Genomic DNA, 27,390 nt, shown 5'->3' on the forward strand with positions numbered 1-27,390 from the left:
ATAACTGCAGAAATTTTTGGGCAGTTCTAAATCAACTCGAAACTGGCCAAAAACAGTTCTCTTTGCAATTTAGTGCCGGAACACAAGTAGGTAGACTATCTGGCCAAGAACTTCGAAGCAACAGGCTCAAGAGACATTAGCTTTTGCACCATCACTTGGTCTCTGGAATTTACTGAAGAGGATATCGAAGAACTCATAACATCATCCTCTACCTCAAAAGCAGCAGGTCCGAACGGCCTCACATATCAGGTGTTAAAAAATCAGCCAAAACAATGGTCAAAACTGCTATTTCATCTCTTTCAAGGAATCCTGAGGGAAAAAACTTTCCCACCGTCGTGGAAGAACGCAGTGATTATTCCATTCTTCAAAGGGGGTGATAGGCTAAATCCAACATGCTATCGACCCATAGCCCTTTTGGACATAGACAGTAAAATATTCATGAGAATACTACTGAGGGAACTTTCTCTATGGGTGGACTCAAATGAGATTCTCCCCCCGAATCAAACAGGTTTCAGGAAGGGGCTCTCTACCAGCCTTAATGGCCTCATACTGAACCTGCTGAGCGAAAGCTCAAATGAGAATAGGCCAGCCAGTGTAGTCTTCTGCTGTTGATCCTGGGACAGATGAGCGACGCCGAGGCCAGAAAGTCTCCAATGTCTGATAGAAATAGGTTGAAAAGCAATGGTGCACCCAAACATCCTTGTCCTTCAACGGGAAAATGGACACTCAGCAATGTCTTACTTTAAGCAATACTTTGCGCAGCGCGCCCTTTACTTCCTTGTTGCGGAAGGAATAGATGATTGGATTGAGCAAGGGAGTGACAATCATATACAGCAGAGCTGCGATCCGGTCCAGCTCTAGGGAGTACTGAGAAGTGGGTCTCACATACATGGCGATCATGGTACCAAAGTAGACTCCAACCACAGCGAGGTGAGAAGCGCATGTGGAGAACGTCTTGCGCCTTCCGGAGCTGGATGGGATCCTCAGGATTTGCACAATAATGCGGACATATGAGAAGGAAACGCATGCCAGAGAGCCCAAAGTCACAAAGGCCCCCATGGTAAATGCCACTAGCTCGTTTCGTGAGGTGTCGGAACAGGCCAACTTCAGCAGTGGTGCCACATCACACACAAAGTGGTTGACCTCATTATGCCCACAGAAAGACAGCCTATAGATCAGAACCGCCTGCACCGACGGCGCAAAGAATCCCGCCAGCCAGACACCCAGGACCAAACAATTACAGAACTGGCTGTTCATCACCGTTTGGTACAGCAGAGGGTGGCATATGGCAGAAAAGCGATCATATGACATCACTGCCAAGAGGAAGCATTCTGTGGATGCCAAGGAAATGAAGATGTACATTTGCACAACACAGGCCGTAAAATGAATGTGTTTGCTCCCCAACAGGTTGGCCAGGATTAATGGCTGGGTTACTGTGGTGTAGACTATCTCCAGCAGGGACAGATTTCGGAGGAAGAAGTACATTGGGCTTTGAAGGCGAAGGTCCACTATTGTGATGAAGATGATGGTGGAGTTGCCTGCAATAGTGACCAGGTAAATGACAAGGAAGATCACAAAGAGCAAGAGATGCATCTCTTCAGTGCCGGAGAATCCCAGGATGATGAACTCTTCCACTGCGGTGGAATCATTCCCCGGGCCTCCAATAGGTAGGATTCCCTGCAAACACAACACAGGCTCCTATTAGCTGTGCCAGCAGAGGCAAAGTACAAGCACACCCTTCTGCAACCTCAAAGCCGAAAGGCAATACATGTGATCTTTAATCTTGAAACATAACTTCATCATTGGCAACTTCAAATTCTCTACAAGTCAATCATCAAACCATTTTCGAAAATGTATTGGATGGAAGTCTACAAGAACAAGCATTGGCAATCGTTTTTGCTTTTGTGTAGGCATTAGGGGCACTTGCCTTATACTTATATACATGCCAAAACCGATGACTTTATTTATTTATTTGTGCATTTATATAGCACTCACAGCCCATAGGCATCTAGGCACTAAAAACATAGGATCACGGTTACATTTTTGTGCTTCGTAAAAACAGTTACAGTTAAACAGTTGTAGTTACAGTTAATCAAATGCATGTTCATTATTGACTCATAGGCACGAATACACAAATTACAGACAAGCTATGTAGAATAATTATGGGAGCAGCAGTTGTATCCTCCAATGTTTATAGGATTTTTATGCTTATGGTTGGGAATCAAGACTGAAAAGGCAGGTTTTTAGACTTTTCAGGAATAACCATAAGGATGTGTCACATTCTCAGTTGAATGGGAAGGGTATTCCACAGTTTAGCTGCTATTACAGGGAAGCTTGAGCCACCTGCTTTCTGTCTTCTGAATCTTGAAATTGCAATGTTGTTGGCATATGAGGAACGTGTTAGTCTATTGGTCTGAGTTTTGTTGATCAGGTTGCTGAGGTAGGCAGGTGCATTCTTAGTAAGACATTTATGTGTGAGAGTGAAGATTTTAAAATTAATCCTGTCTTGGACTGGGAGCCAATGGATGTTTCCCTTAGTAGGCCAAATGTGTTAGTTCTTGGTTATATTCAATGCAGCTCTGATGTTATTTTGAACTATTTGCAGTTTTCTGATGTTTCTGTTGCTAGTACCAGCAAAAACAAAATCTTCAGCATCATTAAACAAGAAATGAATGACAACACGTGTAACATGATAAGCAACTGGCAAAGGCAAAATCAAAAAGTATTAGAGGCAATCAACTCAGATGAAGATGAACTCATCACAAATCCATGCAAAGTGCTGAAGAAGATAAAAGACATGGACTGGGCCAAAACGATCGATGACACCTCGATGTTAAAACTCATCGCTCACCTACCAAGTTTCACTGCAAAAAGAAATGAACTACAAAACTATATAAAGCAATTTCCAAACAGGCAAGCACAGATCTTAATCCTACGCGCTAGGCTCAACCTGTTCAAAACAAACGAAATAAGATACGTACGAGGACAAACACAGTCAAACATCTGCAGATTCTGCTCCAACGATACACAACCTCCAACGGAGACAATAAGACACTTACTCATGACATGCACAGCGACCGCAGCACTTAGACAGTGCTATCTGCCAATGATATCAGGTTTCAGCGCACTGCCAGAAGAGCAACTGTGGTGGTGCAGACTCATCGGGGGAGACAAAACAACGTGGCAAATAGCAACTGCAAAAATGCTAGCACACATCGATGCAAAGTTACTAAACGCGAACAATGAATAACAAAACAGAAGTCTGCAAAACAGAAAACAAAGACATGTCTTCCTTTGTCTTCCTTTGTAGTTTACTACAAAAAGTTTAGAATTGTAAAATCATATTTTGATAAAACAATAATAATAAAAAAAAAAAAAAAAAAAGTACCTGCAAAGAGTGAGTTAGAATAATCTATCCTAGAGAGAATCAAAGCTCTGGCTAGGGTGATGCTATTGTCAGATGAGAGGAAGGGCCTACTAGCTCTTATACATTTTGATGTCATTTACCTGTCTGTTTAGTGTAAGGGCCGAGTCGATATAGACCCCTCGAATTTTAATTTAATTTGCAACAGTAATAGTATTACCATCGATGTTGAATGATTTGTATTGTTGAGGAAGATTGTTTAACTTGGATTTATTACCAATTAGAATTAGCTCGATCGTGTCGTCGGCATAAATCATTTTGTGCCATCCAAGCCTGGATTGTGAGATAGATTTCGTTAAGATTTTTTGTATCCGTGTCGTAGCATCCTGTGATAGGTGTACGTATTTGAGTATCATCCGCGTAGTTAGTTTATGAGATAACCATTTTGTCAAGTTTTTCAAATAGAAGCTTTTCGAAAGCATTATACAAGGTAGGGGACACACTGGAACCTTGTGGTAACCTGCAAGTCACTAGCACTGGTGGGTGGGGGGGATGAGGTGTTAGAGAAAACCCTCATGGTCCTGTTCAATAGAAAGGATTCGATCCATTTAATAGCTTCAGGGGAGAAATGGACAGCAGTTTCCAGGTGTTGGCATAAGATTCTGTAATTGACCAAATAGAAGGCTGCAGAGAGGTCTAGTAAAAGGAGGATACGGAGGTCTCCGTTGTCCTAGAATTGGTCCATTTCTGTTTTTAAATCCAGGAGTGCCGTGCAGTGCCATGACCAGATCTGAACCCGGATTGTCTCAGCCCTAAAAGATTGTTGGATTCCAGAAATTTCTGGATCTGCAGCTGGGCTGCACAGTTAAGAATTTGTAATAGGAATGGAACTGTAGTGATGGGTCATAAAGTTGTGGGGATATTGGGGTCCACAGTGTATTTTTTTCAAAAATAATGGCAGTACCCATGCTTCTTTTAAGTCACCTGGTACTGTATTAGTGGCAAAGTAGCTGTTGATGAGGCAGGTTATGAAGGGTGCTAGTTTGTTAGCACATTCTTTTATCAAGGTTGCATGGCAGATGTCACCCTTGCATCTTGATGGTTTAAGACCTTTGATGATATTGGTGGTTTCAAGTATAGACAAAGGCCTGAATGTGAATTTGCTAGCCATGTGAAGTTCTGTAGCAGAGGTTATAGAGGGCGTGGTCAGGACAAGGTTAAGTTTGACTTTTTCTTGTTCTATTTTATTTTGGAATAGAGCGATTTTGTCTGCTAGGGCATCTTGTACCTTAGAGCAGCATTGTATATCTTTGGAGGAATGGTCTGGCTAGGGAGCAGGTGATTCAAGCTCACAGAGAATGGTGAATAATTCTCTAGAGTTTGATTGGGCATTCTGGATTCTTTGGTTGTAAACTTCACTTTTAGCATTGATGATGGCTACCTTATAGTTGTTAGAGATTGTCGGGAAGAAGGCTTTGTTATCAAGTGTCGAGATTTAGCCCAAGTACTTTCGGCAGCCCGTTTGGATGCACGCAGAGTTTGGAGATCAGAGTTGAACTAAGGGTTGATTTGTGCTAGAGGTTTGGCTTTTTTAACTTTCAAGGGGGCTACTTTCTCAATGGCTTCAATCATAACTTTATTGTATAAAGTGACCAATGCTGGTGTGTTACTGTCCCGGTTGATCGTATCCAGTATAGTTGATAAGTGCGGTAGCATGTTATCATGATTAATCTTTTTAAGACTTCTAGAAGGTACCATGGGTAGTAGAGGGCAGTGTTTTGGGGTTTTGATAGATAGGGTGGTGGAAAAATTATAATGTTGTGATCTGACCAGGGAGCTGAGGTGTTCGAAAGGATGTCTGTGATGCAGTTGGAGTCAGCGATCCAGTCTAGGATACATCCTTTTTCATGGGTACGGGAGCAGATTCTATGTGTAAACCCTTGAGCATTCATAGAGTTGGCCAGGAGACCAGCATAGGAGTCAAGAGGATCATTCAATCCAAGATTGAAGTCCTGTAGAATGATCATTTTAGAGTGGGGTTTCGTGTTGTAAGCTAATTGGTCAGTGTTCTCCTCTTCGAAAGAGTCTGTAGGGCCGGGAGGCCTATAAACAATGTGGAGAGTGAGAGTGCAAGTATGTGTGATTGGTAATTTTAGGGTAATAGCTTCACCAAAAGAGAATGGGTGCTCGGCTAGAATTCTTATGTCTAAGGTGTTTTTAGCTATTAGAGTCACTCCACCTCCTATAGCTATTGTTCTGTCCTTCTTATAGATGGAATAGTCCTCTGGGATGGCTAGAGATAGGTATGGGCCTGACGCTGTGTGTAACCAGGTTTCTGTGACTGCGATAAAGTCTAGATTATTAGTTTTGATGACGTCTGCGATGTCTAAAACATGGGCTGTGACTGATCTTGCATTGATGAGGGCGCCTTTCAAATGTATGGACTCATTGTGGTTACTTGATGCTTTAGTAAGTGAGCTAGTATTGATTGGGCGTTTAGGTTTGTCAGCTGAGGTAGGTGGTGTTTGTATTGTAGGAGTTGGTATGGTTGGCCTTTTAGAGGTGGCAAATCTATGGTTTTTCTGGCGTGGTGCTGACTCAAAGTCTAGTGAGTATGGCAAGTCCAATTGCAATGTGTTGTAGTTGGTGGGCAGGTAGGCTTTGATAGGACGTTGGGTGTGGTGTCGGTTAATTCGAGAGGACAGCCTGAGGTTTCTTGTAAGTCCATCTAAGGGACGTGTGGGGTATGTTGACGTAAAGTCTGTTATGTCAAATGTCTGGGGTTTCTGTAACGTACAACAAGATATTGGTACGAGAGCATAGTCTGTGTCTCCTTGTAGGGCCGTTAGGTGGATGTGACACAGGGCAGTGGGCTGTGTTAGTAAAGCATCAAGACACTTTATCCTGAGTGGATAGGATGATGTCAGGTGTGAGTACTAGTGCTGGGAATGGAGGAGTTTGTTGAGGAAGGGGGTTGGGTATGGGAGGGAGCAGTGTCAAGCACAACATAGGCGGGCAAGGCCATTCCCAATCTGGATGAAGGAGCCTTTTGAACAGGGCCAGGCCTCTAGGCTAGGGTGTCCATGGGAGTTCTAGGAGTTGGCAGATAAATTTCAGAATAAAGGTGCACACTGAAAGTTGTCTCAGTCACCATAATATGTAATTAAGGAGGATGGTCAGGCGCAGGATAGTCCTGAGTAGATAAGCACTTGACCAAGTCTGGTGGTGAGAGTGGGATGTTGACCAAATATTTAAGGGGTGGAGGCGAGCAATGCAACGTTCAGCAACGCAGGATAGGCATGCATTTGTGACTAGGTTAACCTCGCTTACAATGCAGGTGTACAAGTTTAGACATTCATATGGGCATTAGGCACAGCTGGGCAAAGGACAGGAAATAGTAATACTAATAGCTATGATATCGTTAGCTGATAACGATTATGCAGGTTGAGACAATCAACAGCATTCATCTGAGCCCAGCAAAGTAGTAGTTGAATCGTATTCAGAGTGATCATTGATTGGGAATATAGGACAATGTGTCAGGTGAATAGATGAGACAATGCTAGCAATAATGATGACATTGGTTAATTGCAGGTATGTAAGTTTAGACATTCATTAGGCATTCTGCTCGGCTATTTCAACACATATGTGACAGAAGGCTATTTTATTTACAAAGTTATTCCTAACACTAAGTTCCTAATGAAAAAACTAATTCGCCCTATGTGTAGACAATCTAGTGCCCATGGGTACTAGGCCCTAGTGGGTGCTGATGTGCCGACTGCAAGGGGATGTCGAGATCCTGACCCTATCCTCTCTAAGCCACTTTCCTATTGGCTAAAAATGAGTGCACACAGTTGGGGGTCGATATCTGTGTTTTAATGTTTTCGCCTCCCAGCCGTGTGTCTTATCAATGCTAAGAACAAAACCACAAGGTTTTATAAAAAGAGACTTCTATGACATTCTGGTCACATAGAACTCTGTTAAAAGGCTCTTTCACTCTGTACAGTACTAAGACCGTAGAGAGCAACTAGAGTTATGATAATTTGAATTTCTTTTTACAAGCCCTTTACTTAGTATGTAGGGGTATTGGAGTCTGGAATATCAACCAGATACTGCTCTAACAACAGTAAACCGGTTTCAGCGGGATTCGCAAGTTGCCGCTTTCTTCAGGACGAATATTAATGAATTAAATATTCTCTTTGATATTAATGAATTAAATATTCTCTTTGATATTTTTCAGTACTAGGAAGAATGTTGAGGATGTCTTCAGGTCTCGGACCAGCTTAGTTGGGTCAATCCCTGAGTCCTACAGGACAAACAACAAAAAGAGACCAGGTGGACTATCATCAGTCTCCGAGTACTTCTAAAACCTACTAGACAGATATTTAGGTCATTCGCCTCCCTGAACAGTGAGGCACATCTTACCTCTTGTTCCAACACTTGTAGTTGTATCTGCTCTATATTGGAACTCAGCTACAAGTACAAGAAGCAGCTTTCCTAAACCCAAAATACCCTAGGCGACCTGCCTTCTACGCAGTACCTAAAATACACAAGGGTGTCCTCCCTACACCCGGACACCCGATTGTGTCTGGAATTGGCTCTATTCTAGAACCACTGTCTCAGTTTACCGACTTTTTCTTAAGGGAAGAAGTGAGCAAAATGCGTTCCTACACAAAAGATACAACATCTATCCTGACGTACTTGAATAACCTGACACTTGAGAGTGAAGATATCTATATTGTGACCATGGACATAGAGTCACTTTACTCCAAGATTCCCCAACGAGAAACCTTGAAAGTCATCGAAAAAGTCTTACAAACAAAAACTATCAATATGCACGTCCCATTGATAATGCAATTAGCAGAAATAGCTCTGACCAAGAACTATTTCCTAAATGGAGAAAACTATTGTGAGCAAATAGCCGGAACAGTTATGGGCGCGACGTTTGCACCGACTTTAGCAAACTTATATGTTGCAGACTTCGAAAAAAAAACACATATACCTTGCAACCAACCCGTTTGTCAGTAACATAGTGAGTTGGCGACGCTACATTGACGATATTTTCTTACTATACAATGGAGACGTCGGAACTCTTACACAATTTATAGAGTGGATCTACGGTTTAAACCCTTTTCTCAAATTTACATATGAGGCCAGTAAAACGGAGGCCACGTTCCTTGATCTGAAAATCACAAGGAGAGGCCAGACTTTCGAGACTACTGTGTTCCAGAAACCAATGGATAGAAATTCATTATTGGATTATACCAGCTTCCACCAGAGATCACTAAAAGAAAATCTACCCTTTGGTCAATTTCTCCGGTTTAGGAGGAACTGTACTACACGAACTGAATACGATCAACAAGCGGAAAGACTCTCGAAGAATCTTAAAGAGAGAAATTATCCACATAAAATAATAAAACAAGCCAAAAAGAGGGCGAGAAATATACCAAGGGAAATAACCCTCAACCAACATGGCAGAAGGAAGAGAGACGATAATTCTATTACAGCAGTATTCAGCCACTCCCCAGTTATCAACCGCTTGAAAAAAGAGATCCGAAAAGCATGGCACCTACTAAATATTGATGAAAATCAACTTACTGAGCCACTATTTGCGATAAAACGGAGAAAAAATCTTAGGGACTCACTAGTGCACACTTATAAAGAAACAACTACTGTTACTGACACAACAACATTGTGGAACACACCAAGACCTGTGGGCCACACTCCATGTGGAAACTGTACTGTATGTAGATTCACTCAACGTACAACGACTGTAGATATAGGCTGGAAATACCCCTGGGAGCAGAGGCAATTTACGAACTGTAATACCAACAATGTGGTATACTTGATTCAATGTCCATGCAAGAAAACTTACATTGGAATGACGACAAGAGCAATCAAGATACGTATTGGGGAACATAGATCCAATAAAAGGAACAACAAGAGGACTGCCCCATTGGTTGAACATTATATCGAAATGAATCATACTGAGAATGACCTGAGTTGGACCATACTAGAAAGGGTCAGAATACCTAAAAGAGGTGGGAATATAGCAGCCCTTCTTTTGAGAAGAGAACAACAATGGATCTATAGGACCCGGAGCCATGTCACAGGCCTTAATGAAGAAATTTGCTGGCAAGTTTTGGCAGTCCTATGATAGAATCAGAATCAGCATGAATAAGTATTTATATTTAGGATTTTACTATTCCTAGGTTACTGCTTCGGAATATATTTAGTGATTCCCAAGAGCTAGGATGCTGTGTCAACAGTTATCATGATTGAACCTTTATGGCCATGTACGACCAGGGCGAGTTGCATTTAAAATAACAATATATGTGCTTTTTGATACATAATAATGATACAACTATGTACATCAGCACAGATAATGACACATGATCGATGTCTATAGCCCTGTTAGCTCAAAATAAGAAATAATGGTTACACTACATTTCCCAGGTCCCGTTGGGAGCGGACTGTATGCAATCATGTAACCGCACCATCTCTCCAATAATGTCACGGAAGATATAACAACATTCCGTCACATGATCCAAAAAAATATCCCTGCTAACCCAGACCTCAGACTAACTATATCCCCTAGTTTCCCTCGGTGACTGAAATGCACGCCATCACTTGACCATGTTGTTTTTCCAATAATAAACATTACGGAAATTAGACTTGGACGAAGGGGAATAAAACTACATTTCCCAACTGCCCCTGAGGTTGCTGTGTTACAACCCGCGAGCGATTGGTGCCTGCGCTCACATGACCGCGATGCCGCTTCTGAACAAACGTAGCGGTACTTAAGCGTGGACGAGAGAGAAAACTACATCTCCCTAGTCAGTTTGAGTTTCTTTTGTAGTTTGCGAGTGATCATGTGATCAATACGCGGCTACAACCGAGAAACAGAAACACAGAATGGCGCGTAATACAAGCACGGACGAAAGCGGCAGCATGAAAAAGTAAATAAGGTAAGTGGCGGTATTTACATGCCTTCCAAAAAAAAAAAACCCTTGTTGTCCATTCGGGTGGGTCCACCGTATGAGTTATGACCATAAAGGGAATGGAAAGTGAGCCTGAGGTTTCATTGAGGGATTGTTTAGTAATAAATGGAGGAGTATTTATTATTTTTTTATTATTATAGTTGTTTTGGTCACGAAAAATTCGAGACCTTTCAACTTAAATTACATACAAAAATTAAAACAATGTACAAATAAGCATAACACAATTTTTGTAAAAAAAAAAGAAGAAGAAAATAAATAAATAAATACAACTCATTCCTTTTAAAAAGAACACATAATTAAAACATACTTAAAACATTCATTACATTGACACTGCATACTTTGTTATTTTTAGCTGTTGTAAATAATTAACAATAGCATACCTTACAGACTTTCTTTTGGTGTGAAATAAAAGTACCCATAATTCTTCAGCAGACGTGACCTCTTGGTCCAAAAATAAATGCTTGAAGTGAGTACAACGGACTAGCCACAAATTTTCGCATTCGGTGCACAGATGCTGAAGAGTTTCCACTTGATGTTTACAAAATCGGCATAGCAAAACTGAGGAGTAATTCTCCAGCTGTGAGATTACACATGCAGAGTGACCGGAACTGCACAGTGGGGCCTGATGTGGTAAAACATAGAGGCATAGAGGCATAGGCGTTGGAAATCAACCTGTATAGAATGTAAATGAGCCCAAAATGGGCTGGGAGACATAGTGAAAAACGCACTGATGTGGTAAAACATAGAGGCATAGGCGTTGGAAATCAACCTGTATAGAATAGAAATTAGCCCACAATGGGCTGGGAGACATAGTGAAACGCGCACTCGGATTCACATAACATGCCCTGAAGCGTCCTGTTCTCCATTTTAGGAATTAATGCTGGAGAGACACAGACCATCTCACAGGAAGAATCAGGATACTTATAGCTGAGTTCCAATATAGAGCAGATACAACTACAAGTGTTGGAACAAGAGGTAAGATGTGCCTCACTGTTCAGGGAGGCGAATGACTTAAATATCTGTCTATTAGGTTTTAGAAGTACTCAGAGACTGATGATAGTCCACCTGGTCTCTTTTTGTTTTTTGTCCTGTAGGACTCAGGGATTGACCCAACTAAGCTGGTGGGAGACCTGAAGACATCCTCAACATTCTTCCTAGTACTGAAGAATATCAAAGAGAATATTTAATTCATTAATATTCGTCCTGAAGAAAGCGGCAACTTGCGAATCCCGCTGAAACCGGTTGACTGTTGTTAGAGCAGTATCTGGTTGATAATCCAGACTACAATACCCCTACATACTAAGTAAAGGGCTTGTAAAAAGAAATTCAAATTATCATAACTCTAGTTGCTCTCTACGGTCTTAGTACTGTACAGAGTGAAAGAGCCTTTTAACAGAGTTCTATGTGACCAGAATGTCATAGAAGTCTCTTTTTATAAAACCTTGTGGTTTTGTTCTTAGCATTGATAGGGCACACGGCTGGGAGGCGAAAACATTAAAACACAGATATCGACCCCCAACTGTGTGCACTCATTTTTAGCCAATAGGAAAGTGGCTTAGAGAGGATAGGGTCAGGATCTCGACATCCCCTTGCAGTCGGCACATCAGCACCCACTAGGGCCGAGTACCCATGGGCACTAGATTGTCTACACATAGGGCTAATTCGTTTTTTCATTAGGGACTTAGTGTTAGGAATAACTTTGTAAATAAAATAGCCTTCTGTCACATATGTGTTGAAATACTGAGGTATAGATAGGAGGCGTACACCTATCGACTCCAGTTTTGTAGTTACTTTATATTCCGCTCGGCTAGACAGTTGATGAAAGTAACAATGTTTATAACAATGATAACACTAGCTGGTAACAACTGTGCGAGTTAAGGCATTCAAGGACATTCAGCTGAGCGTGGCAAGGTAAGGGTGTCACGCTAATTGCCGTGGTGGAGTGCACAAGTTTGAACAGTCATTTATGATTGTGGCAAAAGAGTCCAGGATGAGAGCAGCAGTTCAGACAGAGTGCATGGAGCAGTGGTAACGCAAAAGGTGTCCAGAGCGGGATATTAGATGCTCGGCTCTAACGGTGGCAGCAGGAGCCAATTTGCTTTCCAGTGAACGGACGGCAGTAAAGCTGGTAGTTTCCCTTAGCATTTGGGCATACCAAATATTTAGTGTGCGGATGTGCCGGTAACCACGGTAGTCGTACTCTGCGCATGGAGAGGTTTTGTGCACCACGACCCCAACCTGCCCATAAAGCTGGTGGTTGCCCAATAGCACTTTAAGATGGAATAGCAGCACCCGTGAGATGGATGGGGATGCAGATTAATACTCAAACATCAAATCATGAATGACAACTCAATGGTTTGGCAAAGGGAGTCCGTTTAATGACAAGTACAAAAAACAGGGAGTTTCATGAATATCAGCGGTTACGTGATCTTCCTTCTCGCTTCACAACTCCAACGAACTTCATAAAAACCACATCATTTATACTAAAAACTCGTCATCACTGACGTATAACACTTAAAAGTTGGCATGCAATTCTATTGGTTCTAGGAAGGTAACTTTAATATAGGTACTTTATCTGTATATGGTAACGGAATAAGGGGATTGGGTAAACACTGTCAGGTGGTACATCTAAGCCCTACCTTAGAAATGGCTACTGTAGACGTCACTAAAAGTATGACGTCCCATTGGTTCTACTAACTATAGGACCCTAGATTACTTGGTCCACTATGATTGGGTTGGCAGCAACCCCACTCATACTTTTTCACTTTGCCTAGCGGCATGCAGAATGGTCGGCCAGGTGCAGGGTGCTCACCAGTTCCCAAAGCCTTCCTCCAATTATTGTTACAATCAATCATCACTTCAGTGGCCATGTGTCAATTATTTCACTGTAGTTGGCCTCGAGACTGCCTCTCTTTCTGGAAAAGTTCTGATATCTTTGCATGGCACTCCGCCATGCAGAGGTGTGAAAGTCTCACTTCTTCTCGCTCGGCTGGTCGCGTGATTCAGACACCATAAACTTGCCTTCTTCTCCATGCAATTCGTGCATTTGATTTTCGTTTTGCCCACCAGCTGCCTTCGGCTTCTTATCTTGACCTTTCTGAGCAGGATATTCTGTTCTTTGCTTCATTAATTGTAGCTACTGTTTGTCTATTTTAGCTGATACGACCTTGGCTTTTTGGCACGATTCATCTCTGTTTGAGTTTCGTTTCTGCCTTTATTCTCGATTTGTTAGCTATGAAGCTCTCCTCATGTGGCCTCTAGTAACCTTTGGTTGATTCTGCTCTTGTGCATAGTGGAAGTATACTTATATAACATGCTTATTTTGAGGTAGATATGTATAGGTGGTGCTTGCCGCAATCTATCTTACTACTAAGCATAGCAAGCCGCACGATTTTCTTAGCTTTCTTGTGGTTCCAAGCATATGTACAAGCATAAACTGGTTGAATATCTTCGTCATGCTCATGGCATAAGCTTCTTACATTTGACATCTTCCTTTTACTTTAGGTTCGCGATGTCCCTTATTCATGGCATTTTCATCTCTTTCGTCATATCTTCTATATATGAGTCACTTCGGGTTCTTGTGGCATCACCATTCGTCTTCCATTAAGACCTTTTTGGCTTCTTCAGGGATTGTATTCAGACGATCTTCATTCTGTTTAATTTGTTGATATGGCTTTCTCAATGGTTACCTTACTGTCCATGTTTTCATTGGTGTCGGTATTTCAATAGGTGCTGTTCTTCTGATAGGTACTGGACAGAGCCCCACTGCGGCTCTTTGCTGGTTTATTTGCTCCTCATACATCACATACTTCAGCGTGAATGTTCCTGGTACTTCAAAATGGACGGTTGGGGTGCGGGCCGTATTTGGGACCTCCTCTACACTCCCCCCTCTGGGCGATTCATCGATCACTTTCATTTCTTCCTTTGTATCGATCTTCTTCAGATCCTCTGCATTCAATTTCACTTCATCGTCTGGGTCAATTTTTTTCTTTATCTTCTGGGTCTATACATGACGGTCTGAAGAAATGTCTCTTTGGGGTCCATATCTTTATGACTCCTATTAGACTTCCTGATGTTTTTTAAGTGTTCATCCTTGTTCCGCGTCATTACTTGACACTGTCCATTTGGGCTGCAATAGATCCATCTTCCCACATCATTTCTATGTTTCCTGGTATAACGAAACTTTGTTCCTTCTGGTTCATGAATGCTGGCTTTCACAAAGGGCCTCATCACGACTTTGGCGGTAACCCTTAAATCTGGCGGTAGCGCTATTACCATCGGATTTAAGGGTCCACCAAATCAGGACTTCGGCGGATTTCGCCCCAGCTCTGAGCTGGGGGGAAATCTGCTGAAAATTCGCGCTCATACCGTCGGCGGGAAATCCGCTGGCGGTATTAGCGTGAAATTTCCCCATTGAGCCCAATGGGGAATGGGGCATTCCCGAATGGGCTCAATGGGGAATGGGATTAACATTACCGCCGAACTCGTGATCCGGCGCTATTAGCGCCGGATCATGAGTTTGGCGGTAAGGCAGATAGCGCCAGCGCTAATAGCAACGGCGTTACCGCCCAAGTCATGATGAGGCCCAAAGTCTCTTATTTCTTCATCATTCAGGTCTTTGGGCTTCCATCCTGGCTCAACATCAATCATGATTTTCATCCCTATAGCCTTTTTTGCAGTTTTCTGACACTGAGAGATTAATATCTTGATAACACAGAATCCAAGCATTATCATCACCAGTAGGGCTCCTAGGAATTTGAATGTGTCTACAATCCATTGTGGGACCCATGAGACTAGTGATCCAAACCAACTGTCATCATCCACTTTGTCAGTTTCATCAATCATTTGACTCTGTAGTTTTGTCAGCATACCTCTTGCTTCTGTTAGAGTTCCATTTTCTTCATCGTGAGAAGGTATAAATGTGCAACATGATTCTCTGATTTTTGCACAAACACCTCCATCTATAGCTGTGATCATGTCAAGGACATATCTGTTCTGGAGAGTCATAAGTCGAATCACCCTGAACTTTCCTTTGATTGCGTTGAATCCTTTTATGTTGTTGATGGTCTGCAGCAACTCCCATCTGGTTATCTGCAACCATTTAGTATTTGCTCCAACCTGAACTCTTGGCATAAAAATTGTCATGAACACTGATGAGGTTAGGCTGAACAGTCTGTGTTCATACGGGATTGCATGAAAAGCTTCTTCTGATTTAGCAGAAAAGTAATTCTCTCTCTTCATTCGATTCATCAGTTCCACAGATCTCTTCTTCCTCAGGTGAGCATCTGATTTCGGGAAACTGTCCATATTCAGGTCACTTTGTGGAATCACCAATGCTGGAACGTGGCCATTCACTACTGTGCATATACCTCCCCAGTTTCTCGGCAGTCTGATATATGCTTTGGATCCACATGCCCAATAATGATCCATGATCACTGCAGTTCCATGTACCATTCCTGGAGCATCAAAGACTCGTCCACAGTTCTGATTCTCTCCCATTGTCCTTGTGCCATTATTCCTGAAGCAGAATGTTGGATTCTCCAATGGCACTATCTGCAAGGGTCCTCCTCTGTCCTCGACCCATGTCAATAGTTTAGGAAGTTTTGGCCATAATGGCTTGCATCCATTCTGTATTATGTCAAGTAGTCGTTTAGCTCACTGTCATCTCCTTGTATGCTCCTCTTGATTCTTAAGGTTTTCATGTAGTTTGCTATAACTACACCCTTGAATGCATCCGCATAGCTTCTTCTTGCTGGAGGATTCTCAGGTATCCTGGTCCATGGTGCAGGCCTCTTCATCTGCACCAATTGAGTAGGCAAAGGTCTGGCAATTTGTTCTTTTTCCTCTTGCCTCTTCCTGGTTCTGGCTATGTATGGCCATAATGGTTCTGCTATCATCTGTGCTTGTGAGATTTTCTCTGGGCTTGCACTTGCCCTTCTCAGTGTTGGATCAAGAGTTTCCATCAATGCTGTTTCCGTTGGTTTCCTCTCCAATTCTTTTTGTTTCCTCAATAGTTCAGCTTTCTCCGTCTGGCTTTTAACTTCACTTATCGTAGAGCTTCTCATTGTTGGTTGTCCAACCTTCCTTTCTTCTTTGGCTTGCGGTTCTGCAATTATTGACACTAGACCTGGTGTGTGTGAATTCATCGTCTGCATGCGTTTGATTGTCAGTAACCTTCTTTCATTCACATTCTGCCAACCCTGTCTCCGGCTTTTCAATTTGTCTGTTACCACAAGTGTATGTGTGTCATTGTTAGTCACATCCATCTCAGGCTCACTCACTCCTGGAATGACTATAAAGGGTCTGGGTGCTTTTGTGGGTGTCATGCGCACATCATTAGGCGGGTGCACTGGAATCGGAACACTTTGTACACCAATAAAAAAATGCAGTTCTAATCATTAGTGACAGTAAAACAATGATGAATACAATGCATAAGTGCATGATTCCCCTATAGGTTAATCGACAGGATTTAGTTCCAGAAAAATAAGGGCGTCTTTCCTCCTGAGGGAAACAAGCTTTTAATACACTCTTAGACAATATTATTTCTGGATTCTGCTGTTTCTGCTTGTGGGTTGCAGGTACTGAAACAATTGTCCTTCTTTTACCTGGACAATGGAGTGTCTATCGTCTCTGGATACAGTTCTTTTGTTTGGTTATGATCAGTTCAGCAAGTCTCTTTACCGTGCATGTTCAAGGTACACAATTTCCCAGTCAATGCCTCTTGTCTGTTTCACTCCAAAAGACATGTCGTTCTTGTCAGTATACCAAAGGGGAAGTCTCCGGCAGCACCTTCTCGATCTGTCCCTCGGTGGAAAGTTTCAAATCTCCTCAGATAGTTCTGCTGATGGTTAGAAAGCTTGACCTGCATTACAATACCATGCAAAAGCATGCTCATCTGTGTAGAATTTGCTGGGTCTCTAATGAATGTGAGGATGTGAACACCGGCAGGTCTTTCCACAATTTCTGCGAAATCCTCAATTAGGCGAAAAAAGACATTGCTTGCCAATCTGCTATCTTCCGGTGACAGGGACATTTGTCCTTCCGTTGCTGAAGTTTGGAACTGTTTGGCCCTTACTCACTGTGAGCAGTTTCAGCAATTTCATTGTATGTGGAGAGTAACTTGGATGATAATTCCGTTCAGGATTATACTTAAACGTTCTGTGTTTGCTGGATCTTAAAGAAATGTCAAAATGTCTGTGGTTCTCCCGACAAGATCAGGACAGTCTTCAATTAAGCGAAAGAACAGTACGTTGATAAGCCTATTCGCTTCTTCCTCTGCTTGGGACATTTTGTTTTTCCCCGCTGTACTCTGGAAGCAGGAGGAACTGCTCGGCAATCACTGTGAGCAGCCCCCTTATCGTGTTTTCTTTTTCAGGATCTTGAAGAAATTCAGTGATGCCGGTGAGCCTTACCACCATTGGTGGGTATGATCTCAATACTAACTCGAAATATATCATAAACGTTCTTAGTGATGTCACTACTGTGGGACACCATAAGTGAGTCCAAACAAGGTCTCTGTGTCGAAAGAATCTGGATACTGTATTTTCTTCCAATTTATGTGTCCTCGATCAAAATTTGGCATCTCCTTTTCTTATCAATGCTTCAGTGTGCCTCAGTTCAAAGTTCAAAGTCAACAGACTATGTTGTGGCTTATACGTGCACTTTTCTTCTTCACCCTGCAACTAGGATGCAGAGTGTCCATTTTTATGTCCTTATCCCCTTTTTTGCTCAGAAAAATGTCCAAAATGAAGACACAACCTGCACAAAAGTTCTTTGTCTTTGCTTTGCTGCCGGTCATGCGTCCTTCTTTCTCGTCATGGATCTCGTCTGCACATGCTGTGATTCTTCCCCGTCGTCTGTAGTATCTACGCGTCGGGGTGCAGGCAGGGGGTCTTCTCCGATGTATGGCTTGATGTTACCCAAAAAGATCCAAACTCTTTACTGCAGAGGGAGTGACTTCTTCCACTGTAAAGGGGCTGTTAAACCTTGGCTCGTCCCACTTCTTTCTCGTGTGATTCTTCACCAGGGCGGTGTCTCCAGGGAAGATTGATGGAACTCATAGACTCTGAGCTGTGTCTGCAGTAGTATCTCCTTCTGTGTCTGTGCTGCCCTGCACCCTTTTTGTCATCGCTGCAGCTGGCCTGAAATTACAGTAAGACAAGATGTCATGCAATTCAAGTAATTTTGTAAACAACTCCCAAACTATCATCTTAGGTGACTTCAACCTTGGTCGCGGTGACCCTAAGGATCCTGTAGCAACTGATCTGGAATATGCTCTTACCGACCTTGGCCTCACCTTGTACATACAAGAACCGACCCACATCAAAGGCAGGACCATCGATTGGTTAGCCGGTTCCAACTGCAACATCCAGGTCCTCAATAACTCCCCTTGCTTATGGTCTGACCATCACATCATAACATTTAACATTGAAGCTACCCCGCGAGCCCTAACACCCATAGCCCCAGCCCTCCCCACCCGTAATAAAAAAAACATAACAAGAGAACAACTCCTCCCACTGCTACTCCCCTCTCTTAATGCGGCGACCAACGCCTGTTCTGATCCCACCTCCCTAGCAGACATCTACAACCAAACGATGCTCACGCCCATTGACACCATAGCACCAATTAAAACCAGGAAGGCTAAACCACGAGCACATCTCAACTCATGGTTCACTCCACAGCTAAAAATCCTCCGCAAAGCCAAACGCTGCGCGGAAAACCGTTGGAAAAGCCACCCTTCTGATGAGCATAAAGACGGCTTCCTTCTCGCCTCCCTCACTTATAAAGACGCCATCATCACTGCTAAAAAAGAATCGTTTAATAATCGTATCATGCAAGCCGACTCTAATTCCAAGGAACTCTTTAGAGTCCTAAAAGAGCTCGAAACCCCAGTCTCCCCGCCAGACACCTGCACGAAAGACAGCAAATGGTGTGCTAACATTCAAGCAGCCCTTCTAAACAAAATCTCTAAGCTCCAATCCAAAATAAATGAAAAACAGGACTGCCTGAGGCGGGACAACCGCTCTTTCTCCCCCACTAGGCCCACCTTCTCCAACTCTGCCAACATCAAACCTTTCACCTTCGCACCGCTCACTGTCACCGAAGTAGAAAACATCATCCTCAGGATGAAACCTTCCAACTGCCAAGGTGACCCGTGCCCAGCTCCCATCATTAAGGACTCCGCCCATGACCTAGCCCCATTCATTACAACCTTCATTAACTCATCCTTTGAAACAGGTATTGTCCCGGACAACCTTAAAGATGCCTGGGTGATCCCGCTACTAAAAAAACCGTCCCTTGACCCAAGCATACCCACGAACTTCCGACCCATCACCACAGTACCATTTCTGCTGAAGATACTGGACCGGGCAGCTTATCTGCAGATCCAAAACTACCTTGAATCTAACAATCTGTTAGGTCTACGACAATCCGGATTTCGGCCCAGACATGGGACCGAAACGGCTTTACTAGACCTAAAAACCCAGATCGAAGTCCTGAAGGACAAGGGCAAATTAGCAATGCTATTACTCCTCGACCTCTCCGCCGCATTTGATTTGGTTAACCACCAGATCCTTTGCAGGCACCTCCACACTGCTGCCAACTTCTCTCCCTCCGCAGCGGCCTGGATCAAATCCTTCCTGAGTAACAGATCTATGAGGGTCTTTGCACCTTCCGCTGCCGCATCTCCCTCCCCTATTCATTGCGGTGTTCCTCAGGGTTCTTGCGTGTCACCTACTCTTTACAATATCTTCACGAAACCACTCTTTGATGTGCTTGATTATCTGGGTGTCTCCTACACCAACTATGCGGACGACACCCAGATACTCATTCCCATTTCTGGTGACTATCTTGCTGACACCAAGGCCCTCAATGACGTCTACTTGGTCATCCAAGCCTGGATGGCCCAGCACCAGCTATGTCTGAACGACGATAAGACGGAGCTACTTATCCTGGGTACTTCACAACGCCTTAGCAAACTTGAGCCATCCTATCAGTCATTCATCATAGACGGCAACTCCATACAAGTCTCGAAAGACACTAAAACACTAGGCTTTTACCTAGATTCCACCTTATCCTTGTCAAGACAAACCAATGCAGTCAGGTCCACCTCCGCCTACACGTGCAAACTCATTTCAGCCTGTAGACCTTTCCTCACTACCCACAATAGCGTCACACTAGCGAGAACACTTATCATGGCAAAAATAGATTACTGCAGTGCTCTATATTTAGGCACTAGCCAAGAAAACCTTTCCAAACTCCAAACCACCCAGAACAATGCAATTCGAGCGGCCCTGAACATCCCTCGTAACCACCACATCTCAGAAGCCAGAACTAGCCTCATGTGGTTACCCGTGAAGCAGAGAATTTCCCTAAAAACGCTTGCCCTCACGCACAAATGCCTAGCCAACAAGGCTCCGATCTATCTCTGCAGTCGGCTTTCGCGCCACTCCACTGCCCGTCCACTAAGAACTGCCCAGACTAACTGCCTTACTATCCCCAGGTTTAAGCTCCAAAAAGCCGGAGGCACCAGCTTCCCTGTCCTAGCATCCAAACTTTGGAATACCCTCCCCGCTGCCATCAGAGCTGAAGACTCCTTCAACACCTTCACGAATAAGACCAAATCCTGGCTCTTTGACCAGCAATAGTTGTGTCAGACATTTGTCCTACTTACCCAGCCCGCCTGTTCCCTTACATGATTTCCGGGCTGCTACCCTCCCAACTACCTCAGGGATACTTCCTCTGTTGAGCCTAGGGTTACTGTACCCTGTGTAATATTTGTAATTATTAAGTTTGTTTTTTGCTGTATTGACACACTTTTATTGTAATTTATATCCCTGTATGTTCTTTTCTTGCAACCTTGTACAAATTGCGCCCTGATGCCCTTGGGCCTGTTGGTTTGCGCGTTATAAATAAACAAATACAAATAAAAATACAGACCCTAAGATTTCTCATGTTGGCTGGGCATCACACCTGTCTCTGTCTCAGGGTTTCAGGGGAGTGTGCATACTTCTCCCTGTTGCTATTTCGTGTGGCGTAAGATGATGGTCAGAACCAGGTTGGTTTCTGAGTGTGTACAGTGCCAATGGAAGGCAGTGTAGCCATCCCTTTTTTAGAGTAAGCTTCAACTTGACTATTCTTTCCTTTAACAAGCCGTTGAGCTTCTCACATATCCCATTACCTTGTGGGGGATATATCGACGAGAACTTGTGCTTTATACCAAGCAACAAGCTAATCTGTTCAAAAACTTTGTTGATAAAGTGAGCCCCATTATCTGATCTCATGACTTCACATACTCTCCACCTGGGAAATACCTCTCGCACCTGAAATTTGGCCGCACAGGTAGAGTCTGGGTGTGTACACAGACCTGCTTCTATCCATCTAGAGAATGGACACACCACAACAATTAGGTACCTGTACCCATTACATACTTGAATCATATCGACGTAATCGACATGCAAATGATGAAAAGGTCCATTAGGCCTTGGGATGACTCCTCTAATTTAGTTTAATTTTAGTGAGTGCCCATCCGTGAACTGCTGGCAGATTATACAGTTCAGCATACAAAATGCAACATGCTCTGCTAAGTTCGGTATAAACCAGTCTTCGGCGAGCGTTGCCGCGAGATTCTCTTTTGTCATGTGTGCTGGATAGTGTATCTGTTCCAATGTTACTCTTAACAGGGCCATAGGCATCTCTGGTTTGCCAGTGCTGTTTTGTCACCACAAGCTTTCAGAGGGGTTTAAAGAACACCCTTGCCGCTTCCAGAGGTTCTTCTCCTCCTGTGGTGCTTCCCCTTGGAGTTCCATTAACTGGGTTTGCCCCATGCTATTATAACTCTCAGGTTCACTTCGAGCAACAATAATTTTTTCATTCACATAAGTGATTTCCACATCCATGATGGTCTCTCCCTTGGATGCCATACGCTTGGCTTCCGTGTCTGTTGCTTGATTTCCTTGTGAGATAAAATCTGTCCCCTTCGTGTGGGCGGCGCATTTCACAACTGCTATGCCCACTGGGAGCTGTTGTGGCTTAATGAATCTATCCAATAGGGCTGCGTACAGCACTGGTGTGCCGTCTGCTCGGAGGTAGCCCCTCCTTTTCCAGTACGCTAATCCTGAGTGCACTGATGATGTCACATAGGCGGAGTCACTGTACACGTCACGTCCTGGTCTGTGTGTTTCTCAATCGCGAGTATCAACGCCAATAATTCTGCAGCTTGTGCTGAATAGTGAGATGGCAATCGTGCACTAATGAGCACTCGAAATTCTCTGTTCGCTGTGTGCTTCATCACAGCGGCGCCTGTATATCTTTGCCCATCGTTTTGATCGATTCTCGAGGAACCATCAACGATACAATTTCTCCTTCTGCCAATGCATTTCCTTTCACTCTGGGAATCTCATAAAACAATTCTTCATAATTCGCGCAATCATATATTGGCTCTCCTTCAGTGACTGGTTCTGCTATGAACATAGCTGGGTCCACTATCTTACATCGAACTATCTTAATCGATGAATTCGATATGATCACTTCATAAGCAGAAGCTCTCCGAGACATCAATGTACCCATTGGTCTCTCTAGAATAGCAAATAGCGCGTGCTCGACATACAACGTCATGGAGCATCCCATCACAATGGTTGTAGCTTTCTCTATGGCGAACGCTGCAGCAGCTAAACTTTGTTCACAAGGAAAGTGGCCTTTCATCACTGGGTCCAAATTCCCACTGTAGTATGCCAGGGGCTTGTACCACAATGTGGTTCTCTGTGTGAGTACTGCCGTCATAACGCTCCCATTCATGTGTGAAAACAGGTAGAATTCCTATGCATAATTGGGAATCCCTAAAACGGTGCAGTGCAAATGGCTCTCTTGAGTTTAGTAAACCCTTTTTCCATGGTCTCAGGCCATTAAATGTATTCTTTCGCCTCCTGTGCCTTTTTTTAGGGCCTGTAACAAGGGCTTGGTATAGGAACTGTAAGCAAAGACCCATGCTGTGACATAATTACAAAGACCTAAAAAGCTCTGCATCTGTTTTATCGTGTGTGGCTTAGCTGTGTTCAGTATGGCTTCAGCCCTTTCCGGGGTAACCCTTTTCCCCTCATGTGAGATCAATTGGGCTATATACAGCACTTCTTGCTGACAATAATGTAACTTTTGCTTGTCAACTTTATATCCTTTCTCAGCCAATATAGTCAAAAGCTGAATAGAATTGCGTCTACATCTGTCCTCTGTCATGCCGCAAATGAATATGTCATCCACATATTGCAAGACAACACTCTCTAATGCAACATTGCTTAAGTCCATCTGCAGGACTCTGTTGAAAATCAAAGGAGACTCACAGTACCCCTGGGGTAACCTTGTGCTTTTCAGATACATCTGTCTGAATGTAAATGACGCAGATCTTGTGAGTCTCGGTGCAATGGGATTGAGAAAAATGCATTTTTCAAGTCAATCACCTTGAAATATTTTGCCTCAACAGATATGTTACATAGGATTGTGGTCAGGTTAGGGACTAAAGGTAACTCGGCCTCTACAATATAATTTATTGGCCTTAAATCCTGGATTAAATGCCAAGACCCTCCCTTTGATGTTTTGATAGAGTACACAGCGGTATTACATGACGACTCTGACGTCACTAAGATGCCCTTTTCCATCATAGCCAAAATTGTCTTGAGAATTCCTTCATCTGCTTCCCTAGACATGGGATACTGTCGCGCTTTTGGTAAAATTGCTCCTGGCTTCAATTTAATTTTGACTTCTCTGACTCCTTTCAATAAGCCTACGTCATAGGAGCCTGTGGTCCATACTGAGACAAGCAACTGGGCCATGTCGTCCTCAAAGTATTCAGGACGGTTCTGTGCCAGCATCATTCTCTGGGGCACTTCTCTTTCGATAATTTTCCCCCAAAAAGTAAGATTTACCTCAACTGTTGTTTTTTCCCCATCTGCTTGTTCGTCAAACAGATTGTCATCAGTGACGTCAAAACTGTACCCTTCTTCAACTGCAATTACTGTGCACCATTGTTGGCCTTCATCATCACAACCATCGAACAAAACCATTTTCCCTCATACTATGGCTGTGTGTACCATCAAGGGAAATACTTGTCCCTTTTCCTCATGCATAGGTATTCTTGGCCTAAACAGAAATTCGTCTGGGGTCCTCATAGTTTTGTCTGCAAGGCCTGGTAGCCCTGCCATTAATACGCGTATTCCATACGCAAATATTTCTGGCTCTAATGGGATAGCTCTCCTAGCTGTGTGTCCTGCGTATGCTCTAATCATCTCACATACATTCAAATAATGCATTCCTGGAGTTGAACATACTATGCCCTTCTCTGTGAACGAGATTGTCATGTTTAACTTTGTCATTAGGTCTCGTCTCAAAATATTTACTGGGGTTTGTCTTGAATATAACAGTGGTACATTCATATCCCATTCTCCTATAGAGACTGGAAGTGTATCTGTAAAACGAACACGACTTGTAGCTCCTGTGAAGCCCTGAGTATTTATATGATCGCCAGACAAGGAAAACTTGCCTTCATGTATACACGAGCGTGTTGCACCCGTGTCAACTAAGAAGGAATATTCTTTATCCCCTATAACAACATCCACCGTTGGTTCCTGGTGAGGGTCTGCTGTCACTGATAAGTTAGAACACATGAGGGTTCCCAGTGAGCTGTCCTAGTCCGTATACAATTTCGTCTCTTTTTGCATGAATGGACTTCCTCCATTACCATTGTTAGTTCTTATTCCAGAGTTCACAGCCTGACCTGTACTCACTGTCTGTGCCAGTTGCATCGGCGACTGTTGAGACTGTCCTTGTGGAAAACGTATCAAATTCTGAGGTTGCAAGCTTTGCTGTGCTCCTGGCGTTTGCTTTTGCACCGTGTGATTCTGTGCAACTCCATTTGCTCCCTGTTGTAAAAACACAGGTAGATTCACCATACCTGCTCTTGTTCCTTAGTCATTTTGCATCATGCCTTGACATCTGCATGTGCATGCTAGATGCCCTGTCATCCCACACGCCCAACATATTGGCGGTGGTCGGATTATTTGCCCATTTGACATATCTTGATTGCCATTTTGCATGTTTTGAAAGCCTCCCTGATTGTTTTGAATACCTCCCTGATTACTCTGCCATCCTCTTCCTCTAAATCCTCTCCCTCTGGGGTAAAACTCGTTATTGCCTGATTATCCTGTTGTGGATTATTGACCTGCTGCATGCTCGATCCGTTTGTGCTAGTTATCATTGCCCCTTCAATGGCATACTTTGACAATTTTTTCTGCACACATTTTGCTTCTTCGCCTTTTTGTGCAGCCTCTTCTTTGCGATTCTTCTCTTGCAGCAGCCTGCAATAGTGCGCTATGGTCAACTGTATTTCAGACCACGATTTGGTCTTGATTCCTACCAATTTCTTGAGCTGCTTTGGTACCTGATCTGGCAGCCCTTGGCATAATATATGGTAAAACACAGGTATAGATTTCCCCCAAGATTCCCGTGTTTCCAGTACCCACGTGTCTTGGAAATTCTGGATGTAAAGCAAAGGGTCCTCTTTCATTTTATGCGTCAATATATCTCCCATGTTGGAAGTATCTGGATAGAGCAATCATAATGCTATCCATACCGTGGCTTTGCAATTGTTAAACGGTGCACCGTCATGCGCAGTATAAATTGTGTTTACGCCAGGGTAACCCGCACGTGTCCACACATAGTCAGCTCTATCAGCAAGTATGACGATTAAAAGACATTTGATATCCCCTATGGCTAACGTGTTCCCTCCCGTCATTTTCTCTAGCTCGTGTATCCACTTTCCAGCTCCCAATGTCAACATTGGAAGCTTATTTTTCAGATTTTCCCGATCCATGTGTGGCCATGGAATATGCTGTGGTCTTGTTCCTCCTTTCTCGAGCAACGGAAATTGTGATGCATAGCCCTCCTTTTCTTCTCTTATAATTTTTCTGTCTATTGCAGGAGTAATATTCCTGCATCGCCGCCTACCTGGTAATGTCCTTAGTCGGCTCACATAGGGTGGTGGAGACACCCCCCTCTGACCGTAATATACTTCTTCACGCTGGTCTGACTTTGTGGCTGACTCTGATGCCCTTGGTGTAGACCCACTAGAATCTGACCATCTTATCCCTTTCTCTCCTGAGAAGCATTTTTTGCGTCTCCTCTCTTCCTCCTTTTCCTCATGTTTCTCTCTTTCGGCGTCTGATACTGTCTGTGCCCAACTCGTGCAACTTCTCGCAACCTCCTTGTTCTTACTGATTTCCAACCTGTCTAGGGACAGATCTCTATTTCTACTACTTCGGGAGACGTCCTCAGCATTGTACAGCTGAGTGTTCTCCAGGCACTCGTCCTCTCCTTCCCCTTTGGGGTACTTGTTCTAGCCCCATCTCATCATATATTTTATCAATCGTCTCTCCGATGCTTCTGGTGTCTAAGTCATCATCAATATTTGCCCTAGACGAGCATGGAACTGAATCGTACTCAGGAAACAACTCTTCTGTGTCCTCCCAATCTACTACTGGATCGGGTTTTTTAACCTCTCTTTCCAGATATTCAAGATCGCATGCTCTCTGTCTTCGCTTACGTTTTATGTCATCATCAAATTCTTTGCGCTTCCTCTCTGACCCTTTCTTTGCCTCTCTATGTTCATTTGCCCTTTGTATTTCTCATCTCTTCGTCTTTTTATTCTCTTTTCTCGTATCTTTTGCTCTTCTTCTTCTATTCGCTTTTGCTCCTGTCTGTCCTGATCATTTGCTGATCTCTGCTTATGATCGCGTTGTCTTTCTTGCTCTTCGCGATGCAACTGCTCTCGTCTCTGCCTATCTTTTTTCCTGATTCTTTCATCTCTCAATCCTTTTTCCTTTTCCTTCTCCTTTCTCTGTACATCGTCTAGCTTCCCTTTTTGTCTTGCATCATCAATGCCTTTACCATCGAGTTTCAATAAAATCTGACCTCCCATCCATTCGTTCTGTGTGAATGCTATCTCATCAGTTCTAGTCTCATTTCCTTTCCATCTTTTGCCCT

At 43.3% G+C, this 27,390-nt stretch overlaps 1 protein-coding gene across 1 annotated transcript; it reads right to left on the reverse strand.

Moving 5' to 3' along the window:
* Positions 1-726: 726 nt before the first annotated feature.
* On the reverse strand, positions 727-24,416 carry LOC138555689 (olfactory receptor 8H3-like). Its single transcript, XM_069642617.1, has 2 exons — positions 24,279-24,416; positions 727-1,677 (listed from the first exon to the last, which is right to left on the reverse strand). Exons 1-2 carry the CDS (start codon positions 24,414-24,416, stop codon positions 727-729), a joined length of 1,089 nt encoding a protein of 362 aa, XP_069498718.1.
* Between the last annotated feature and the right edge of the window lie 2,974 nt (positions 24,417-27,390).

The sequence above is a fragment of the Ambystoma mexicanum genome, chromosome 1q, assembly GCF_040938575.1.
Source record: "Ambystoma mexicanum isolate Mex_15411 chromosome 1q, UKY_AmexF1_1, whole genome shotgun sequence".
NCBI classification, from domain to species: Eukaryota; Metazoa; Chordata; class Amphibia; order Caudata; family Ambystomatidae; genus Ambystoma; species Ambystoma mexicanum.